The 23,360-nt window shown below is 36.7% G+C and overlaps 2 protein-coding genes across 3 annotated transcripts in view; one reads left to right on the forward strand and one right to left on the reverse strand.

The window, feature by feature from the left end:
- Positions 1-16,107, reverse strand: slc25a39 (solute carrier family 25 member 39). 2 transcript variants are annotated; one of them, XM_030140580.1, is made up of 12 exons: positions 15,945-16,107; positions 13,835-13,940; positions 13,019-13,078; positions 12,749-12,799; positions 11,984-12,093; positions 11,831-11,898; positions 9,641-9,765; positions 8,174-8,347; positions 7,284-7,393; positions 6,530-6,611; positions 6,344-6,424; positions 1-1,383 (listed from the first exon to the last, which is right to left on the reverse strand). In XM_030140580.1, exons 2-12 carry the CDS (start codon positions 13,929-13,931, stop codon positions 1,265-1,267), a joined length of 1,077 nt encoding a protein of 358 aa, XP_029996440.1. In that variant the 5' UTR covers positions 13,932-13,940; positions 15,945-16,107; the 3' UTR covers positions 1-1,264. The 2 variants fall into 2 exon arrangements, with proteins under 2 accessions (XP_029996440.1, XP_029996441.1); XM_030140581.1 differs by lacking the exon at positions 12,749-12,799.
- A 1,881-nt stretch (positions 16,108-17,988) lies between these two features.
- Positions 17,989-23,360, forward strand: part of grna (granulin a) — a 27,203-nt gene continuing 21,831 nt past the window's right edge. The window contains exons 1-4 of the mRNA XM_030141801.1: positions 17,989-18,104; positions 18,662-18,802; positions 20,416-20,553; positions 21,893-22,021. Of these exons, the coding sequence (XP_029997661.1) occupies positions 18,009-18,104; positions 18,662-18,802; positions 20,416-20,553; positions 21,893-22,021 (504 nt within the window). The 5' untranslated portion in view covers positions 17,989-18,008. The remainder of the gene's footprint in view (positions 18,105-18,661; positions 18,803-20,415; positions 20,554-21,892; positions 22,022-23,360) is intronic.

Consider the following 23,360-nt stretch of genomic DNA (forward strand, 5'->3'; position numbering starts at 1 on the left):
TCAAGCTGTTTTAACACTTTATTAAAAAAACACACATACGCACACACAATGAAAACATATTTCTCCATTACAGGCTAAGGCAGTCATATTTCATTTTAAGATTCCAGTGTTGCAGCAGGTTTGGATTTCCTGTCTATTACAGAGACAGAATCTCTGACGGACCTTTACAAATAACCAGAGCGTCTCTGTCTGGAAATGCTGGTCAAACGATTTTTCATTTGAACATACCATAAAACGCTGACCTCATGCAATAATAATGAAAAAAAGTATTCCCACGGAGGCTTGTTTCAAACATGCCGTTAATGTGATGAGCAGAGTCCTCGTGTGTTGTATTTTATGGCTTTCTTCCAATAAGAAATAAAATACAACAAGCATTAAAACCCTGCTTACTTATGACTACTCTTGATAGAACTTATCTTGAAAATGTAAAGTGCTAAAAAATGTTCAGGTCTATCCAGCATAAAAAAACAAAAACCAAACAGATTCTCAGTCATCTACTTAGCAGATGCATGTCAAAAATGCTGTGCTTTGCTGCCATTGGAATCCAGGGTATTGCTGTAATGCAGGGTTAACAAGCTTGTTCTCTCGCATCTGTTTATCAGTCAATACAAAATAAGGAATGAGAACATTTGTCATGCTATAGTGCTAATTCACTTGCAACTTTTAGGAGTCTTGAGGTTTTAGTATTAAAATTTTTCCCCCATATATTGCTGTCCTGCATAGTTTGACAGTTCTGCCTCTTATTAATCACATATTCAGAACATTACTGTGGACGACACACATTACAAGAAGGTGAGCGGTCGGTGTCTTCCTGAAGGAACACTGTAATTAGAACCTGTGGACTCTGTGTAGCTGTCTTGACTTTTAAAGAAGTCCATATCATTTGGTATAGTTACATTCCCATGCACATATTAAACATTCTTCAATGTTTTTATAAGATGCGACTAAGATGTTTGCTGGAATAACACTTGAAGTTCATGGTCCTAAGTATTCCTCAGTATCACAGCTGTTCATTCAAAGGGCGTTTGTGCTCAAGGATCTAAATGCGTCCTTAGTTTGGTCACAGTTTGTCCACATTTGAGCAGCCTTGGTGAGAGAGGCATCCCTGAAATGTGGGTGAATCCTTGTGTTTCGTGCTCATACAAAAGCTAATCCAGGTGATCCCATTACTATCAGTCTTCTGTTTGATGAGACTTGTGTATTTTCCAAATTTGCTGCTGCACGTGATCCTCTTCTATAACACCAACAACTGACATCACAGGCTTCAGGACGCCAGTCGCTTTTGATCGAGGTTCATCTTCTGGAAAAAGGCCTTTCCAAATTCGTAGGTGCTGATCATAACGGCACAGGCCGGAGCCACTTTGATCACCCTGGGCAAGAAACCTGGAGACAAAGAAACACACTTCAGCTTCTGCTTTTTGGACAGTGAACAGTGGCTGCGTTTACATGGATCCTAATATTCCACTCCTAATTGGAATAACATCCCAGTGAGACTAAAAATGTCTCATGAAACAACACTGGTTGGGGCAGACCGGTCAGATCAGATGAAGTTCAGAGGGGTGGTATGAATCCATTTAATTCTCTGTTGTTGGAGTTATGTAATCTGATGAGTTTTAAAGGAGGGACAGAAACAGAGGAAGCTAAACAAAACTGGTCTGTGGATGATGCAACATTCTTGTTATAAGATTTAAGGATTTAAGGAATCAAAAGACTCCAAATAACTACCATGCATTACAAGACACCATAGAAGAATTGGACCAATGGCCCTGTATCCTACCGGCCACATTCAAAGCTTTGGCAAATGTATCCAGATGCCATTTATTCTCCCCCAGTTCTGTGTATTTATTCTATTACAGAAATAGTCCATGTTTTGGTCATATTCCAATCAGATCTGTAAAAAATTCAAATTCCAACTTCATATCATTGATACTGATTTATTGAATCAATCCACTTCCTATCTGTTATAATGGGAACATTTTTCAAAGTTGCACCAAATCCAGAATCAGATCCAGATCCAAATAATTTCAATCCCTTGTGTTGACATCATCATACAGAAGCTGTATACCAAGTTTGAAGTCAATCAGAACTGGAGTTTCGGAGAAAAAGACGACTGAAATGTTTTCCCCATAAGAGCCCATGTGAAATTTTGCGTCAGTTCCAGATCCAGAAGAAGATCCTGATCAGCATGTGGACATTATGTTTGGGTCATCTCCCCATCAGGGCTGGACTGGAGACATTTACACTGGAGATCATTTAGATTTACTGAGTTATTGCATCCATCCACTTCCTATCTCTGATAATGGGGACATTTTTCAAAGTGGCACCAAATCCAGAATCAGATCCAGATCCAAATTATTTCACTAACTTTTGTTGACATCATCATACAGAAGCTGTATACCAAGTTTGAAGTCAATCAGAATTGTAGTGTCGGAGAAGAAGACGATTGAAAGTTTAGTAACGAACGACAGACGCCACATGACGACAATAGCTTACGACCTGTCGGCCGTTAAGCTAAAAAGTGGTTCTGACCTGGTTCGTTTTCCCTTTTACAGACTTAACAGTGAGCAAACTTAAAAATGTTTGTTCCATTTCCACCAGATGATCATGTTAAAAAGTTCTCTTCTCATTAAATGCTTTGCTGAATGTAAACACAGATATTTCCTGACCATTTTATTTATTGTCCTTTCAAACAAGTTGGAATCAGTAATCAGAATGAATTCAGTCGGATCAGTTTGAAATCAGTCAGCGGTGGGCTGTCAGAATCACTGACCTACGAGTGGACCCTAAACTTTTCTACTTGTTCCAGAAAAATGTATTAAATAGTAATACCCGAAGGTCTGGATAGAAGGGCAGATAAATCTGTCTTGAATATATTATTCACTGCTGCTTTACAGTCTATAACCACCAGATGGATGAAAGCAGACCCTCCCTCATATAATACATGGATTCAAAAACTGTGGGATATTTACAAAATGGAGCAGATCATGTTCTTACTAAAGCTTCAGAAAACCCACCTTCACTAAAAGATGAGAACCTATGTTATCTTTGTTGCTGCAATAATATTTATTGGTGATGCTAGGGATGTAACGATTACCGGTATGACGATAAACGGCGATAAAACTGCCAACGGTTAGTATCACCGTCTAAATTTTAATTATCATGATAACTGTGTTTGATTATCGCACTTTTCCAGAGAAAACGTCTATGTAAAGACCTGCTTTTATGTCAAATATTTGAGTACAGTTTTAATTTATTACAATTTTAATTTTCTGTACCTAATATTTGGAACCAATATTCACTTTTAAAGTCTTTGAAAAGGTTCGTTAAGCATCTGTGTGTTATTTATGCAATAAATTATATACATTTTTCAAATTGGATTTTATATTTTTTTGTGTGTTTTTTGTCCTTATATATTTTTATAGTAGGTTTAAGTGAAAAAAAATAATAGACAGATGAGATAGATGAAGTTGTGCTGAAAAAAAAATATTCCAAACATGGGTATAGTAAACATTTGTTTATATAGTATATAAAGGCCAAATCAAAAGGACTGAAAAACGGACAAAATAGACTCAGACCACTAAGGGTTAATATTTGAATGTTTCTGACACAGAAGGGACATTGTGACAATTATTTTATTTGTTTTTTTTTTGTTTTTTTTTAAAAATACAACTTGGGTAAATTATTTCTGTGTGTGTATTAGTACTTTTTGAACATTTTCAGCACAATTTCAACAATACCGCGATAACAATGATAACTGTGATAATTTTGGTCACAGTAACCATGACATGAAATTTTCATATGGTTCCATCCCTAGGTGATGCAAAACCCCATGTTGTTTATCAAGGTGTTATCATCCTGCGTCTGATGAGGATTTATACCTATAGTCTTATTTTTGAAGTGGACATGATTTGTTCGCTGTGATTGTTATTGTTTCTTTAATTTCCATCCTTTGTTGCATATGGAGGTTTGTAGGAACACACACGCAGCTGAGAAAAAGGAAAAGAAACTAATTGAACTGTATTTAAATGTATACATTGCATCATACTGATTAAAAATGATAATCTAATAAAAACTAAGTTTAAAAAAAAGTATTGTATTGTCTTTAGTTGATATCTTTTCTCTTGGTTTTACTGCTCCCAGTGGTGTACATATACGTTGGAGTGTTTGTCCAATCATATTCCAGCATCATCTGTTGCCGGGTAAAAGAAATCTGCCTCGTAGCCTTCAGATTCAACAGTGCAGCCTTTGGAGCTTCAAATAAATGGCAATGAGCCTGTTTCTGTAACTACTCAGATTTCACCATGGCCTCACAGAAGCGATCTAGCAGGCGAACAATAACATGAACATTTTTACATCATTTGATTGGACGGTTAAAGAGCAAACTAGTCAGGGCATGCTCAGTTAACAAACCATATCTGTAGCAACTTGCATAAACTAAATAAAAGATACTGGTTTAGATTAAAGAGCTGAAGGAATGGATTTGGTCACAGACAGACTAAAAAATAAGCTGTAGCTTTGGTGAGTATGATGTATTTTATGAATATTTGTATGTTTTTGTCATTTAATTCAGTAAATATTGATGGTTGTGTTTGAGATGATGTACATGGTGCAGTTGTGGCTGTAGTGAAAAACCTGCTCAACTGTCAGATTCCGGAAGCAACACCCTGTTGTATTGTTTTTTTTTGCATAATATCGATGGATTGAATCAGGTTCTGCTTGAGATGCTTTTAAGGAACACTGCCATAAACTTTTAGTACCTTTTAAATTATTGATGGTTTTAAACATGCATGTTTTTAGTTTAGTATTTCATGTATGGTTTTAGAACTGAGTTTTATCATGTTTTTTATGTACATTTTTAGCGTGCTGCTGCAGCTGTCTTGGCCAGGACACTTGATCTGAACAAGTTTTTTCCTGGTTAAATAAAGGTTAAATAAAAATAGAATAAAGTATAGTACAGTATTGATATTGAAAGGTGGGTTAAGTCATGTAGAACTACACTGAGGGTCTAGCTGTAAAATACAGGCCTGCCACTACTGTAGCTGCTGCTATTGTTTTTTTTTTTAAAGGGGTCATATTTTTGCTAAACCCACTTTTATTAGTCTTTGGTTCTTTTATTTGTGCATTTGGACCCTAATAGTTCAAAAAGTTTGATTTTGAACCCTTCGGGTGTTGCAGCAAAGCAATGTTTATATTCATTCCGGCAAAAAAGGAGTGGATTTCTACAACCTGTTTCAATCCCTGCGTAATTTGTTACGATTTATAGTTTATTTATAGCTATGATTTACGATCTAGTTCAGGGGTGTCAAACTCATTTTCTTCCGGGGGCCACATTCAGCCCAACTTAATCTGCAGTGGGTCGGACCAGTAAAATAATAGCATAGCAGGCAATAAATAATGACAACTGCAAATTGTTTTAGTGCAAAAAATGACATTCAGTTATGCCAATATTTACATTTACAAACTATCCAAACAAAAAGGATGTGAATAACCTGAAAAATCAAAGTACAATTTAATCAATATTATGCCTTGATTTATCATTTATACATATGCATTATAGACCAGATCTACAAAGGCACAAAACATTTAGTAACAGGCAGAATATTGTTCAAATTGCACTTAATTTTCTTTAGACATTTCAGGTTGTTCATATTTGTTCAGGTTATTCACATTTTATTGTTAAAGCATAGTTTCTTAATGTAAATATTTTCATAATTTAATGTTTTTTGCACTAAATCAAAGGAAAAATTGATGGTGTCATTATTTGTAGGTTATTATGATATTATTTTTGAGTTTGATGCCCTAACTTGTACTTTGCAAATTCATCCCGCGGGCCGGATTGCAAACTTTGGCAGGCCAGTTTTGGCCCCCGGGACGCATGTTTGACACCTGTGATCTGGTTGCATCACAACATTTGCTCATATAAGGTTAAGACTTTTGACGAACATTTCTGCGAGTACGACATAACTGTTAATCAGCAGCAGCGGTTGTAGTAAAAACTGAAAATATGTCAAAGCTTCGAGCTGATTACCTAAAGTGTTCAGTTGTTGGTTGTATTAACGAACACAAGTGGCTGAACAGGACAGAGCAGCACAGCTAACAACCTGGAGGGGGTGGGGCGTGAAGTGGCTAATTTGCATTTAAAGGGCCAGTGCTCAAAACCACCTTTCTCATGTCATTACTCAGAAATAGGGCTGAAGATGGACCCGTGGAGTTGAATTAATGAAGAATTCAGACCCAAGCAGAGCATTTACAGTTTATGGAGACGACAGGGAAATGTTTTGAAATGCATAATTCCATTTAAAAAGAGCAAAATATCACTCCTTTTAAAAGAATGACAATTTACCTGCAAATAGTCCCCTGTAGCCCAGCTTGGCCTGTATTTCCTTCATTATGTGCCACGTGGATGTGGTTCTCTTCAAAGGAACTAAGAGGAATGAGAACAAGACACACTTTATAATACGGCACAGTGTAAATGATTACATAAATTTCACAGAACTGCCTGAACCGTCGTGCATGAACAGAAACAGACCTCCCAGAGTATCCATCTCTCCGAGCTGGATCTGTCTATGTGTCTTCACTACGTCGAAAGGCAGCGTCAGGATGGCAGCAATCTAGACACAATGGGACACAACATATATCAGTCAATTCGTGGATAATAAACAGGGATTTATAAAGCGGTGGTGAGATGTTATCAGGGTATAAAGGACGACGAGGCACTAGGCATATCAGCGGGGAAGGTGTTTTATTATTGCTCAAGAAACATCTGACCCACATTTACAGCGTGAGCACTGTGAATGTGGGTCACTCCCCTCTTTCCTTAAAAGTCTCACTGTGACGAACAGCCTGTTATCAGATATGTGTTACTGATACTGCATCACAAACGGCCTCTGATACATTTACAGGGTTTTAATAAATACTAAATAGAATAAGAAATAAGTTGTTTGTTGCAATAAACCTTTAATTTCATTTAATTATTTCTCCTTTGAAGGCCAGAAGCATTTTTTTTCTGCAGCAGAGAACATGTGTTTACTGTAGAGATGGGCTATATATTGAATTCATTTGATTAATCTTGGTTTTGCTTACATCATCAAAAATCATGAAAAATGCCCGAGTTGCTACTCAAAAGTATCCCCCCGGAGACCTTTCTTGCTCAACAAATTTCAAAATGCGTCAAAAACATTTACTTGTTGTAATATAGAAATTTTGAATGTCTTTGTCCCTTTATATATGGTATACAGTTTTAGCACTTTAGTTTTTAGTTTACACTGAAGCTGAGTACTCACAGCTCCAGAGATGGCTCCTGCAGTAAAGCTCATGGAGAAATTGGCCTGAGGCATTCGATACCGTTGACAGAGGTGGTCTTTAACCAGTTCATAGTTAAACCAGTACAGAGCTGAAATTCACACAAACAGGAATGTATATGTTATAAAGACTGGATAACTTACTTTACACAACTTTGCAATGTCTTACAATTAACAAAAAAAAAAATCAGTATTTTAGTAATGTATTTTTGTTGACAAAATAAGACAGTGTATAAATGCTAAAAACATGGATTTAGCTTCAAAGGAAATGCCATTCAGGTATCAGTCACCCTCTACACTGTAAAGTTGTGATGGCACACACACAAACAGTCATTTTTAGAAGAATAAACGTGAGTTTCAGCAAAGTCAAACAGTACATGTCAAAAACAATGAAAATAAAAAAAAAAAACAGCAAAGAAATGAAAAACCCTACTAGAGTTGTTTGATGAGTTTCTCTGGACAATCACCTTAACTTTCACACTCTCAACACTACAGTTTTTAGTCCGCTAAAGCTAGGCTTAAGTCAAACTGACTGTATCTTTTATTCTGTAATTTACTGTCACTTTCAGACACATACACTGTTTACTGTAAAGTTGGAATAAAATGTCTTTACCTGTTCATGAAATGATTGTGATAATGTGATGTATTTTTGATTAATAAAGTACTACTGGGATGCATTATGTAATCGTCAAAGGCAATAACTGATGTATAGAAATAGGAATAAAAACAAGAATGTGTCTGAAAAAAAATTTCACAGGCAACAATACAGATAATGTGAATTTGTTCTTTCAGATTTTAGTCCACTTTCATTTTAACAAACTCTGGTAATGCTTGTTTTTGCCTATATTTCTTTTCTGTGGGGCTGTTTTCACCTGAGAATGGAACATCTCTGAGGACGGTGGGTCCCCATCCCCTCCACAGCGACAACACACCGTCCTGAGCTACAGCCGAGCGGATACACACTTGCAGCTCGCTGTATGTCAGCCGACGTGACTGCATCTTAGTCCTGACCAGCTCCAGAGGACTGATGACCGTCACCGCTCCCACTGCAGCACATGCACACGCATTAGTAGTCAAGGAAACGGAAGACACTTTCTCATGACGTCTTTTTAGTAGTGCTGGGCAGCGATTAAAATTTTTAATCACATGGATTTCTGCGATTAATCACGATTAATTGCATAGTTATGGGGGGTGGGTTGCTGGTATTGCCTTTACGTGATATTTCAGATTGGAAGTACTCCAGTGATAAAAATAATTGCACATGTCAGTGCTTCCAAACACCTGTGTCCTTCTCACCCCCACCATCTGAAGACATTTAAAATGAAAATGTCCATGGAACAGACCGCTAGTGTCACACATATTTATGTCCACACATGTTTATTTCCGGTTGTGAGTGATTGACAGGAGTCTTAGTCCCACTAATCAGTACTAATACTAATAAGCCCAATAATATGTGATGTTCAGTTGTTCAAAGTAAACAAAGGGGGCCCTCTAGTGGTGGGAATAAGTTGCACTAACGCATGTTTTGTCCTTGCAGTGTTCCCGTAGTCCAGGGGTGCCCAACTCCTGTCCTCGAGGGCTACTATCCTGCATGTTTTAGATGTATCCCTCTTCCAACCCACCTGATTCAAATGATAGGCCTATCATCAGGCTCTGCAGAAGCCTGATAATGACCGTCAGGTGTGCTGGGAGAGGGATACATCTAAAACATACAGGATAGTAGCCCTCGAGGACCAGGGTTGGGCACCCCTGCCGTAGTCAGTTCGGACATAAGAAGGAACTAACAGACACGTTTCTTTCACTCTGTTTGTATGGCCCCAAAAACGTTTGTCTGTGAGTATTTTATGTTCGGCTGTTGTCAGAATGAATAGTATCAAATATCTCTGATGTGAACCTTTGTTACTGGATAAAAAGACGTTGTAAATCTTAAATTAATCTGTAAATGCTAATCGTTAGCATGTCTATGGATTTTCCCATTCAAGTTAGCATCGAGCTAGCAATCTTTTCCCCATTCATTTAAATGTAAAGGCCATGTAAATGTACTAAGGCAGTGAACAGAACTCAGACGTATTTTTTTTTGTATGTTGCAGTCTTACGGTGAGTCTACAGTAAAAGATTTGGACAGAAGTTTTGGGCGTCCGGCTTTTCTTGGTAAACCTGTTGTTGATCTGCTGAGCTAATCGCTACACGCACACAAGCAGAAGAATAGGAGTTAGAATAAAACAACATTAACGGGAGATTTAAAAAATTGTCAGCATTATTTAATGAATGCGTTAACACGGTAATAAGGCGTTAACTTGCCCAGCCCTACTTTTTAGCTTTGAATTTCTTGCACTTACATCTAGAAAGACCTCCTGCGACAAGGGGGATGTGGCTGCCCTGGAAGCCCAGCCCGTATCTGAGGAAGTCTCTTAGCTGGTCGTAGCAGGTGAAGTAGATGACAGTAGCGGGTACCGCCATAACCCTGGTTAATTCAGATGTACTTTATTCAGCTTATTTCATTCAAATGTATTATAAACAATACACTGTAACAAAAATCAATGTCTGCATTCCATGACTGAAAGTGTTTGGCACTCAATCTTTAGCTCAAGCCACAATTTTGTATTCTATTTTTTTTTCTTCCATTTTTGTTCAGTTTACGAAATGTAAAGTTACTATGCAATAATGTTGCCACTTATACTGTGATCTTCCCATATCCTATAGACCAGTGTTTCTCAACCTTTTTGAGCCACAGCACATATTTTACTTTAGAAAAATCACAAGGCACACCACTAAACAAAAATGTCACAAAAAGCATATTTATTGAAATATAATGCAAATCTAGTCTCAGTTTACTTATTCAGTGTGAAACCTGGGCCTGTTTAGCTGAACACAAAGCTGATATTCTTGGAGGAATTGAGGAAAGACACATGAATCTTCCTCAACAGCTCTGAGTCTCTCTTTTTTCGGGAAGGAAGGGGGGGGGGGGGGGGGGGGTTGTCGAGGTGTTTCGATCAAGAAAGCTGAGAGGGGTGCATCAGTGACCCCTCAGATAAACCCCCAGATGGAGGTCCTTTGTATAATAATATGGGAGGCATATCTCCCCACCCCAATCTGATACCCGGGGTTCACGGGTAACTCGTTAATCTGCACAACATTAGGGAGGGGGGCTTCATCAACAAAACGCACCACATCAGGGCCGGTTTATTTTCACTTTTATTTTGATTTTGCAAATGTTAACAGGAGACTGTTGTTGTAAAGTGGATCATTGGTGCGTGCAGTCGTATGTATATATATCACGCTGCTTGCTTACAGAACCAATCAAGTGAAATTGGATAATTTTCCACAACACACCTGATGATTTCTAACGGCATACAAATGTGCTGCAGCACACTGGTTAGAAACACTGCTATAGACACTGAACTTACATGTTTTCAATTAAAAAAAAAAAATCACCAAATTACTGTATTTTTCAAGGGATGCAAATCTTTAACATAGCTTAAATATTCTATATGAGGTGTTTAAGTAGTTTTCAGGTCCATTACAAACTGGACAAAATTTTGCTTCAATTGCTTTTATGATGGAAACAATATGTATCACATTCTGATTTAATCATCCTTATTTCTATTACAAAAAACACATATTTACTTCAGCCTTTAAATTTTTGTCATTTCACATAATATTGGTAACTGTCTTTAAGTCAAGCCCAGGACAAAAGATATTTCTAGGGTTTTTGAACAGAAGGAAGTACAATTTTTCCAAGTTCCTAACTCCTCCTAAAGGCTGGTTTATGCTTACCGCGTCAGCCAGCTCCGCGCGGCTTCATGCGGTCAATTGACGTCATTTTCACAGCCCCGCCCCTTCGCGCGGCTCATCTCAAGGGGAAACTTTCCGCGTCGCGCAACTCAGAAAATTTGTAAGAGACGCGCGGACAACATGGCCGACATTCAGGAGCTCCTGGTGGTAGAAGTACAGAAGTACAGGCACTGGTAGGATTCATCACACTGGGACCACCGCCACAGCCGAGTGGAGAACAATTCATGGAGGGAAATTGCAGCGACAGTCGGCAAAGAGGAGGAATGGGCAAAGAAAAACTGGAAAAACAATCGGGACAGATATGTGAGGGCAAAAAAGACCGCCAAAGGGAGAAGTGGAGACCCAGGGGGGAGGGGCCAAACGTCCCACGGATGAATGAGAGAGTTGAGCTGGATCTGGAATTTTATTAAACACAGGGAAACAGACACATTTCCCTCCGGAGGAGGTACGTTTAGAAAACGAACTGATGAATTTTCTTCTTCTCTAGTTTTTTACTGTGATAGGCGTGCGTTTGTGGCACACTGCCCCCTGCAGTTTGGGAATAGACGCCGTGTGGAGCCGCCCAGAGTATAAAAGCACCACGCGTACTCTCGTGCCGACTCCCCGTGTCTATTTTCCACATGTCACGCTTGTGCGGCGAACATAAACCAGTCTTAACTCTAAACTGTATTTTGGTTTGATGTATACTGCATGTTTACTGTTATTTTTAGTATTTTGAGACTTTTGACACTCACAGTGTTGGTGGTAGCCCACTCCACAGAGATCTGAGACCTTCATGGCGAGTGATTTTCACAAAAGCATCCTGGCACAAACAAAAACCAAACAAACCTTCACATATTTCAGTATTTGAAGCAGGTACCATTTGCAGTCACTCAAACTGTACTCACTAGAGTCCCGCTGAACTGTGTTGGTGTTTTGTACCAGCTGGTGCAGCTGCTTCCATTCTGACACACGTAGATGTGATCCATCAGGCCATTACAATACAAGAAACACTTCCCTTAGAGACACAAACACACTTATCATCAGCAGATGTAAAAACATAAGTAAACAGTAACAGATACATGCCTTAGAAAAGAATCCAGGAATTACAAGAGTAATATAACACAACCCTCTGATGAATCATATTCTCACATTATTAGTGGCAGAATTACACTTGAAAGACAAGAGTGAAAGTGATTAAAAGTCAATGACCACAGAGCCATCATGAGATAACATCAGGGCTGTCCTTGTCCATGATCACTCTGTTTGTTTATTTTGTCCTGGTTTAGTGTATTCCTATTGACGCAACTTTCAAGGAAACTCTAAAAAAAGTAACATCCAACTCCACACTGGGAACACATGGCAGGACAGTAAACCAGTTCAAGGTACTGACTGAGCAGAAACACTCTCATTGTGAAAACTATCTGAATTATGACTGAGAACGTACAGCTCTTCAACATTTTCAGTGTACTGAACCCAAACCATATCTTTGACTTTTTAGGAGTAACTAAAACTAAGGTATAAGCAGTGAAAAAAAAAAAACATGCAGACTCAAGTTGGCACCATACACGTGAAGTTATTTGCAAACAGAAACATTTTGTTAACTGAATACATGGGCACATGGGCAAAGCTGTGTGTTTTCAAACTGCATCAATAATGGTTATGAGACTTACATCTGGAAGGGCGGAGGACACCACCCCATGGAGCAGATTCAGCAGCTAAAGCTGAGAGACAAAGTAAGGAGAAGACAGACAAACAATGTGTAAAGACACAAGCATAAAAAGCTGCAAAAGACTGGTGGAGTGAGGTTAGAAAAGCAGTCGTAAGCAGCTTTTAAAATATTAACATCCAAGAACTTTATGCTTAGCAAATTCAGAGTTGTAGTAGCTAAGCATGCACAGGAACCTTTAAAAACACCACAGAAAACACACTGTTTCTCTCACCTTGATGGAACGGGGTCTGCTGAGCCTGAAGCCTGATCTTCACAACATCTAGTGGCGTGACTGTAAACAAATCAATCCAGTAAAATAACTATGGCAGTAAGAAGCCCCAGAAAATTTGCACAGATGATAAAACACTATAAAGCAGTGGTTCCCAACCTTTTTTGGCTCGTGAACCCATTTTAACATCGCAAATTTCTGGCGACCCTAGACATTCAAAACAGAGACTTTTCTTTTTTTTTTTGCTAAAATTAATTTGTTTTTGATCATGTAATAGTTTGCTTTACCATGTTGCAAATAAACGTTAATTTTAGACACATTTAGTCTATATAATGTATATTATTGTGGACAGAGGCAGTAAATCCAGGTGTAGATTACTGCACAAAGGGAGAATGTTATTTTCCTTGGTCAGGATCTGTCCAGTCAGTCCAGCTGTGATTTACAAGGAGGACAATTAATACTGAACAAACAAGAACTGAAACTATGAATTATGAAAGAGCTGCAGCATCTGAAACTGACCACAATGAACATTTGACAGAGAAACAGAACCACAGTGCTGCAGTTTCAGCTTCACAGTTTGTCATGTCTTCTATATATTGTGATCATCTCTATCAACTCACCATATATTTTTTTAGTAATTTTTTTTTTTATTATTTATTACATTTTTTCATCAATTACTAGAAATTTCAGGCAACCCCATTTGAATTCCAGGCAACCCCACATGGGGTCCTGACCCCAGGGTTGAAAAACACTGCTATAAATAAACATATTTTTATATAAGAAATTTCTGTCTCTAATATTTAATTTGTGTAATCTCACCAAGTATAGATGTGAGGAGGGCTCCAGTGCCAGAGGCCAGCATTTGCTGCACTGGAGAAATTGCAGCCACGGGGCTGCTGACGACTCGCTCCCCCATCCCGTCTACCTGCTCAGCCAAAAAAACAACATATCACGCAAAATGCACTGCAAGTATTGTAAAGCTCATGTCCTAGGTGCGTGTTTGGAGCCTAACAATAAAGTCAAGCCTAGTTTCCTCTAGCCTGGTATCTTTGTGTCTTACGTAAAAGTAGGAGTGTTTGTATCCCAGTGGATCTGCAACCTTACACCAAATCTTTGGCTGGGTCAGTGTCCAGGTTATGTCACAATACTGGGTGTGTGACAACTTTTCACTCACTAATTAAACATTAGAAAACGTTATCTAACAGTGCTGGAAAGAGGGTATACTGCTGTCATCAAGAAAAAGTTGCACCACAGATAGAGCACTCCTGTTTACAGTAAAAATGTCACAAGGCGTCTGTTATAGATATCAGCTGGGTAGAATAGGCGGTGTTGTATTCATGGGGTTATGATACCTTATCTATGATGTGCATGAGTCTGACCATGCAGGAGAGAGACGCACTCTTAACAGAGTGGGAGCTTATATATGCAGATAAATAAACATTCCATTTCCTAGAGAAGGTGAACATTACCTCACATTTTTAACAGGATACAAGTACATGCTTGTAACCTGGTAACTAAGAACTGAAATAGTTCCATATTTTCTTTACTGGATGACCAGTTGGTCGCAGACTTGTAAACCTGCCCTAAGGCCTAGAATCATTGTATAAGTATTCTCTCAAGATCCATGACAAGAAAAGGCGAGCATTCCATCACTGCTCAATTTTGTCCAAATATAAGATCTTAAGCCTTGAAAATGTAATCATGTACACAAATGTGTGTCTGTTGTTTAAGGTGATCCATAATTCTGCTGCTCCTCCCTTGAAAAGGTTTATTTCTTTGAGTTCTGGAAAAACATCTCGAATTACTCCATCAACAACACGTGCAAGCGCAGGATTCCAAGACACAAAACAGCATTTACACATTCAGCATTCTCATGTGTGGCCATGTGACAGCGGAAGACATTACCAACAGAACTATGAACAATTCCAAACTATCACACATTCTCTCACACGGTGAAAAAACAGCTACTGTCAAACCAAACCTGCAGACATAATGTAATGTGATGTCAACATGTTTAGAGTGTGTGTGACAGACTGCAGTGGGATGAACAAGAGTGAATGAATGGGGAGGAATATTTTACATAGATTGTGTTATAAATATGCATTTTTTATTGTTCTTTAATGTTTTAGTTTTTATTAATGTCTGTTTTTTAATGATAAACAGATGGAGTTATAAATATGCTTTTTTTTTTTTTTTTTTTACTGTTTTAGTTTTAACTAATGTCTGTTTTTTAATAACATCAGCCTGCACAGGGACTACAGATGGAAATGAGCACTAGTGCTAAAACCTGGCACACTACATCTGTCCTTTTTAAGGTTAATGTATATTGTGCATTGTCCCTGTCTAAATAAATAAATAAAATGAAAAAAAAAAAAAAGAAAAAGTCTCAACTTTTCATAAACTATTATTGTTTAAAGTAAATTAAATGAGTGAACAGCCAGCTCAGACCTGTTCCCCTGCTGTTGTCTGTTTATTTGTTTGGCCTGTGCTATTTCTAGGGTGAATTACACATCAATGTGCCACTTATAGGCAAAGCCAATAAGCTTTGAAAGACGACTGTTATTTCCTACCGCATAAATGTCACAAACATATGTCTAAATGTACACAACAGGGTGGTACTGTCGTAAAACATAAAGCAGAAAACAGGCGGACAGATGACAGTTAGCTAACAGAAAACATGTCCAAATGTAATAAGATTAACGCTGCAGGAGTTTACAAGGGGACACATTGTACTTTTAGTGTTTTCTACATATTTGTTTAGTTTCCTTTTTAACAGGCACAGGTGAACACAGAGGCCATTCAAAGTCCAAAACAGAATTAGACAAGAATCTCTGATGTAACTGTAACTGTTACACTATACTGCAGTTTAGCTCAGTAGCTAATTAGCCTTTAATGCAGCGTTCTATTTTGGCTAGCAAGCATCACTCACCTCTACTTGAACTTTAGCTCCGTTTGTGAAATATAGGCACTCATTTTAGTCCAAATACCGCCGCGATGCGATATTTGATGACTGCCTTTAAGCCCATCTGGAACACCGCAGCACGTCCGGCCTGTCCATGGTCCAAGACCGTAAACAAGTTCGGACTGGACCCTGAGATGTGCTCGCGCTGAACTGAGAGCAGATCTGACAAACATGTGCACGGGTCGAGTCACCGGAAGCTGCCTGTGCGCATGACGTGGAGATCAGCGCTGAGCCGACGACCTTCATGGCCCCGCCCCTTTTCTTAGTCGCTGTTTCGTTCGGCTGCCCCCTAATGGACAGAGATGAGTAGTGCACTGCGGCTGCGCAGGTAAACAAGTGAAGACGGCACTGAAATACAAGGAAACCTGTGACATCACAGTTTGAATTGTAGAAGCTATTGAATTTCTACCACTGAATTTAAGTATCTGATTTTTTTGCACTGAAATGAAGTATCTGAATTTTTTTTTGCCCTGAAATTAAGTATCTGATTTTTTTTTTGCGCTGAAATTAAGAATCTGATTTTTTTTTTTTGCACTGAAATTATCTGGATTTTTTTTACGCACTGAAATTAAGTATCTGAATTTTTTTTTGCCCTGAAATTAAGTATATGAATTTTATTTTGCGCTGAAATTAAGTATCTGAATTTTATTTTGTACTGAAATTAAGTATCTAATTTTTTTTTGCACTGAAATTAAGTATCTGAATTTTTGTTTTGCACTGAAATTAAGTATCTGATTTTTTTTTTTTTTTGCACTGAAATTAAGTATCTGAATTTTTTTGCACTGAAATTAAGTATCTGATTTTTTTTGCACTGAAATTAAGTATCTGATTTTTTTTTTTTTTTTGCACTGAAATTAAGTATCTGAATTTTTTTGCACTGAAATTAAGCATCTGATTTTTTTTGCACTGAAATTAAGTATCTATTAAGTATCTGAATTTTTTTGCACTGAAATTAGGTATCTGAAATTTTTTTTGCACTGAAATTATGAATCTGAAATTTTTTTAGCACTGAAATTAAGAATCTAAAGTTTTTTTTGCACTGAAATTATGAATCTGAATTTTTTTGGACTGAAATTAGGTATCTGAATTTTTTTTTTTGCACTGAAATTATGAATCTAATTTTTTTTTTTAGCACTGAAATTAAGAATCTAAATTTTTTTGCACTGAAATTAAGAATCTGAATTTTTTTGCACTGAAATTAAGAATCTGAATTTTTTTTTGCACTGAAATTAAGAATCTGATTTTTTTTGTCTCTTAATTTTACTTTGTTCATAAATTTAGAATAAAAAAATTCAGAAGCAAAAAACTTCAGTCGCAAAAATTCAGATGCAAAAAAATCACATGCAAAAAAATCACATGCAAAAAATTCCGTTTACACGTCCGGGACACCAAGGATAAGCAATGATTTGATCTCAAGTCGAACTGACAGGCAGCCAATCAAGTTAAGTTAGGTTAGTCATGTGATGCCGAAAAATTCAGATATTTAATTTCAGTGCAAAAATATTCAGTGCTAAAAATTCAGTGGCTTTTATCATTCAAAATCTGATGAGACAGATTTACTTCCATATTTAACATTATTCTAATACAACTACTACTACCACTACTACTAATGATAATAATAATAACATTCTATAGTCATATCTGGACTAGACTGTCTAACAGAGGCAAAAAATTTACACTTATTTAACACAAATGTTAGTATAGAGCTTTTTTTTTTTTTTGCAAAATAAAATAAAACTTTCACAAATGTGTTTTAAAGACTCTTTGGCATGAGAAAAGGGTTACCTTTAGGGTCAGTGAATTTTCCCTGTTTTTCAGTTTTGCATCAAGAAATAAAGATCTCATAAATAATAATGTTTTAATTATTTAACTAAACTATCTTCATCATCTTCATCGATCATATAAACTATCTGTAACTATCTAATTATTTAACCAGGAAAGCCCCGCTCTCTCTCTCTCTCTCTCTCTCTCTCTCTCTCTCTCTCTTCCTCCCTCCCTCCCTCCCTCTCTCTCAGAGGCGTGTTCAACACAATGCACAGTTACTGTATGGGATTTGTCTCCAGTGACACATTTCTCAGTTGCGTTAACCACCTGACCGCTCACAGCAGCTCTCCAGTCTTCACTAAGGTAAGAGTTACTTTTTATTTTAACGTGTTACTGTTTACATGTTGAACAAAGACACTGTTGTTGCCTGTGGGAGAACAATGAGGAAGCTTGGCTCTGTTTTCCACACTTATTTAAGCTCCTACGGGTGGTCCAAATTAACACAATTCAGATCCTTTGACAACATGATACTCATTGTAAAACGATGACTGTTGATTCTGAGCTGAGATTTCAGACAAAATGAGGTTTCCACCTTGAAAAACCTAAACTGAAACTGAAACCATCTCCAGTTTATAAATGCAAAATAAAAAAAAGGGAACACAGTGATAGGGAACTATTAGTGATCAGGAAATAAAAGGCAAATAGACTCTAGGAAAATGAGTTTACGCACAGTCATATTTAAGGTAAAAATACTACGAACTTGTGGAACTATTGACCATGCAGTGCTCCTAGGCTTTTAGAGGGTAGGTGTTGATACTGGTGCCTCCATTAGATTCCATTAGACTCCATTACACTTCCACTTTTCACTTTCTTTATATAAAAGCTTTCTGTACTGTTCGTCTCTGTGTTTGTGTTTGCAGATGCAGAAGTGGGTTGTGATCTGTTTGGCTCTTCTGGTCCTGGTTACCGCTGATGAGTGTCCAGATGGAGGGACGTGTAAAGAGGGACAAACCTGCTGCAATAGCCCAGCCAATGGCTACGAATGCTGCCCATTTGAGCAGGTAGACGTGGCTGGAATGTTTTACAAAGATAGCATTTCACAGTGTAAGACAGTTCTAACTGGAGCTTTACATGATGAACAGAACATGCAAAATGTTATTCTGTCTTGCAGCTAAATATCTTTCTCAAAGAACATTAAATTATGTTTTGTGGTTTATGAATTTGATACTAATACTGATATAAAACTACCAAAACAAAATATTGTAGTGTGATGTGTCTGATAGAAAAAATGCCACATTTGGATTGTGAAAGCAAACTGTAGATTTGAGTATCCTTAACCCTTTCTTGTATAAATTCTGAGAACATTAATGAAGATTTGTTTTTTCCTGAGTGTTTTTATTCCTCTTTAGGCATGAAAAAAAGCATGAAACATTTTTATCAACCTATTTTTCATGGAGTTACAAAAATATCCACTCGGTTGGACACAACACATTTCATTTTAGAAGCAAAGAAACATGTATTTACTGAAATACTGCCTGAAAACTATGAAATAAAAACATGTTTAATGCTGCTCATCTGATGTTTTCTCACATTTTAACACACCTGCATGGAGATAGCATGCAAAAAAACAAAAACAAAAAACAGTTCATAACGGTCTAATAACAATTAGCAATTTTTTTTTCCACTCAAACATGTTCGTGCAGATCAGGTTTATCTGGAACAGCAAAGTTACAGTACTAGTCTGAATGTCAGTGTATTATTATGGGATGGTGCATAAGCGTCCACTGTGTCAGCTGATACGGAACTAAAACAACAAAAACAATAAATATATAAGAGAACACCTTTGAACAGCTGTCCGCTGTGGTGACCACTATGCATGAAAGGGTTAAACTTGATGTATCTTTGGAAAAATAACCCCATCTTCTGTGCAGATATTTTAAAGGACTGTTGAATCCCTTTTTTCTAGCAAATAATAAATAAATATATTCATTTCCACTGGTCTAAAAGTAAAATACCTCTAGAATAAAATTGGTGAACCAAGTTTGAGGCACTGAAAAAAAACAAAACTAAACTAAACCAAACCCAGATAAGTGAAAAATGCTGGTTGGCTGTACTTTCCAAGATACATTCTTGGGTCAGAATGTAAAATTCGGATGATTAATTAGAGAATGTGTTTTACTCAGCACAACCAGATGAACTTCAAAACACTGCATTCAAATACCTTCACTTTTCAGGTTCTTTCCAGTGAAAGATTTATAAATGTACATAAACCAATATATGAGTGTAATAACAGTTCATTATATACATCAGAAACATCAGCAAAGCAGCACTTTGGTTATGTGTTTTCTAATTCATCTCATCAAAGTATGTAAGATTTAACATATTTAATCTCTGAGTTTCTAAACAAATTGCTTCATTTTCTGTGTGGACACGTAACCTGCTGTCCGTTCAGATAAAACCTCAAAGAAGTATTTGAACACTTCACGTCTTTGTCTGCTCACATTTAACTATGCACATGAGATAACCTGGAAGTGTAAAGAATTAAAAGCATGCACAGTAGTTCTATCCATTCACGGTGATGTTTTACTATTTTATGAGTCTGATAAAAGTGTTCCCGTAGCCTGTCTGATAACCGCTTTGGTAGTCAAAGTCTGTACTACTGCTGTGTCTGAAGGCTGAATGCTGTGAGGATCATGTGCACTGCTGTCCTGCTGGGACGATCTGTGATGAGTCCAAGTCCAGCTGTGTGAACAGCACAGTGTCCACGCCCTGGGCCCAAAGAACGGCCACACACCAACCCAGACTCTCCAAAGTAAGACACACAAGTGGAGTGCACTGTAAAAAAAATCTGTAATTTAACAGAATTTTTAACATTTATTTGACAGATTTTTTCTGTATTTTTAAGATACAGGAAAATATCAATGAAATGACACAAACAGACTGTGATTTTACATGTCAAATGGAAAATAACAGGAAAAAACTGTAACTGTGAATAACCAAAAAATTTCCATTTTTTTTAAAGACTTTTTTTTCACAGAAAAACACAGTTAAAATACATTTGCAAATGTATCATAATTTCACAAATATTTCTTTTCTATTTATGAAATTAAACTATTAATTTAAAGTTTAATACTGTAAAAAAAAAAAAAAAAAAAAAAAGAATAAAACGAGATAAAATTACTCACCATTAACAGTAACAGAAGTATTAGTTCTGTCAGTTGAACCAGACTTGTTTGTTAATTGACAAATATCTTGTGTAATTACAGGAGGTTTCACAGCAAAAATGTGGAATAAATGTATTTTTGTGAATGTATAACATGTATAAGCACTGATAAACTGTCCAAATACCGTTTTTATCGGTGGATTGGACAACTGAGTCTCGCTGAAAATTATTTATATATATATTTATAGGGAATTGGATTGTTTTAATACATGTAAATATTCTTTATTAAACATTAAAAATTCAAAAAATATGCAACATCTCATGTAAAGTTAGGACAAAAAACCGTATTTTAATGATGGAAAATTACCGTATTTTTATGAGATGGTTATTTTCTGTTATTTAACAGTATTTTTTTCGGCACCCCTGCTGCCAAAATAATACGTTTTTTTTTTTTTTTTTTTTTCTACCGTGTGAAATACTAAGTGTTGTGGTCTTTTCACTCATATGTGACTCAGATCTGTTTTTTAACTGGAACACTTCCATATGTGGTTCTAAACTGGAAAAACATCTGAAATTAGCTTGAAAAAAAATCTGAATTCATGTGAGTTTTGTGTCACTATGTGTTCTCTGAAGAAATACTATGAAGTTCAACTGAGCTTGATTTAGAACATTTACAACAGTCGAATACAACATACACAATAAAGTAATAGTAATATGAGTTTGTACAACAGTAGAATACAAAGTACACACTAAAGTAATAGTAATATGAAGAACATTCAAGAACATTCCACATAAGAATAAATGAACAGAATGACCCATACACATCTACACACATGGAATCTGACATTAACCCCATTTTTTTTTAAACAGTTCAAAAATAATTCAATTTGAGCAAAAAATCTGAACTGCGGATTAAAAGTGCCACCATCTAATGTCCTCCCTCTTCCCTCCCTCCCTCTTCCCTCCCTCCTCCCTCCATGTCCCTCAGTCCTTCAGGATGATCAAGACCTACATGGGAGAGGACGATGATAACGTCTGTCCTGACCAGTCACGATGTCCGCCGGAGTTTTCATGTCTGAGGGCTTTGACGAAGTTTGGCTGCTGCCCCCTGGCTCAGGTAAACCTGCAGTTTAAATATTAAAGAGTGAGATTTAACCCATAAAGACCCAGAGTTACTGCTGTGGTACTTCCCATATGATTTTTTCTCTATATTTAACTAGGGCTGTAAGAAAATATCAGTTCTGCAATATATCACAATATTTCATTTCGCAATACTGTATTGATATTAAAAAGTACTGTATGGATATTTTTAGGTACGTATTCAAATGCAGGTATTGTGGAGGTTCTTTTTAGTTTTTTTTTTTAATATATATTTTATTTGTTATTATTTAACGCTGTTTTATTCAAAAATGTTAGTTCCTTTGTTGGGACAGAACACAAATCCTGTTCTGATGTTAGTTGTGAACTAATAGAATCTGAACATTTGAACAGGATCTGAAACTGGAATGTCTGTAAAACAGAATTTCAGTTTGAACACAGTTTGAACATTTGGTGATAGAACATTAGATCCTGTTGGGATCAAATACAAATGTGTTTAGTATTTGTGCAGATTTCTGCTGTAATTCAATTCTTCAAGGAAATAATCATTTAAAAAAGAAACAAAACCAATAAAAAAAACTGCCTTTTTAACAGGATTGTGATATATCATATTGTGATTCTAGTATTGTGATTTGTATCGTATCACCAGATTCTTGCCAATACATGGCCCTAAATTTAACCTTTCTTAAGTGATTTATTACCGTTTACTATAATATTATCCTCTGTATTTTGCATTTTTGAGTGAAATTAAAGTATTTTCCTAGATTTCATTTACTCTTCATGTAAATATTCATAAAAACTCAGATGAAAAGTTAAAGGTTATTATATAAAAAAACAGGGGAAACTGCAGAAAAAGTTACTTTTTCAGTAAAATATATCATTAACTGAAGTGTCTCCATCCACTGTTATTTATTAAACTCCATGGATTTTACTGGTGAATCAATGCTGTAGAAGATGACGATGTTTCCATGGTAACTACTGAGCCTCTGAACGCCCAAATGGGTCATATCTGATGACCATGAAAAGACGACAAACTACATTTTACACCAGTTATTTACATGTATTGATAGGACAGGGATAGATAGATAGATAGATAGATAGATAGATAGATAGATAGATAGATAGATAGATAGATAGATAGATAGATAGATAGATAGATAGATAGATAGATAGATAGATAGGTAGATCGATCGATCGATATTAAACAGTTCAGTAGATGGTTCTGGTTGATGGTGGATGTTTTGGTCTTTATGCAATTATCATTAAAAAAAAGATGGAACAACTGCTCAAATTGTTTTCAACTTTTTGCCTCTCCTACCTAATCATGTGATAAACTGGTTGAAAATGAAAGCAGGAAG

The sequence above is a fragment of the Sphaeramia orbicularis genome, chromosome 8 (genome assembly GCF_902148855.1).
Source record: "Sphaeramia orbicularis chromosome 8, fSphaOr1.1, whole genome shotgun sequence".
In the NCBI taxonomy this organism is placed as follows: Eukaryota; Metazoa; Chordata; class Actinopteri; order Kurtiformes; family Apogonidae; genus Sphaeramia; species Sphaeramia orbicularis.

Excerpts from the sequence above, each read along its gene's own strand:
- slc25a39 (XM_030140580.1), bottom strand. The coding sequence starts at position 13,931 with ATGGGGGAGCGAGTCGTCAGCAGCCCCGTGGCTGCAATTTCTCCAGTG. Across the intron at positions 8,348-9,640 it reads CGCAGGAGGTCTTTCTAGAT|TGGGAGCGGTGACGGTCATC; the intron begins GTAAGTGCAAGA and ends CATGTGCTGCAG. Across the intron at positions 6,612-7,283 it reads CAGGAGCCATCTCTGGAGCT|ATTGCTGCCATCCTGACGCT; the intron begins GTGAGTACTCAG and ends CATTGTGTCTAG.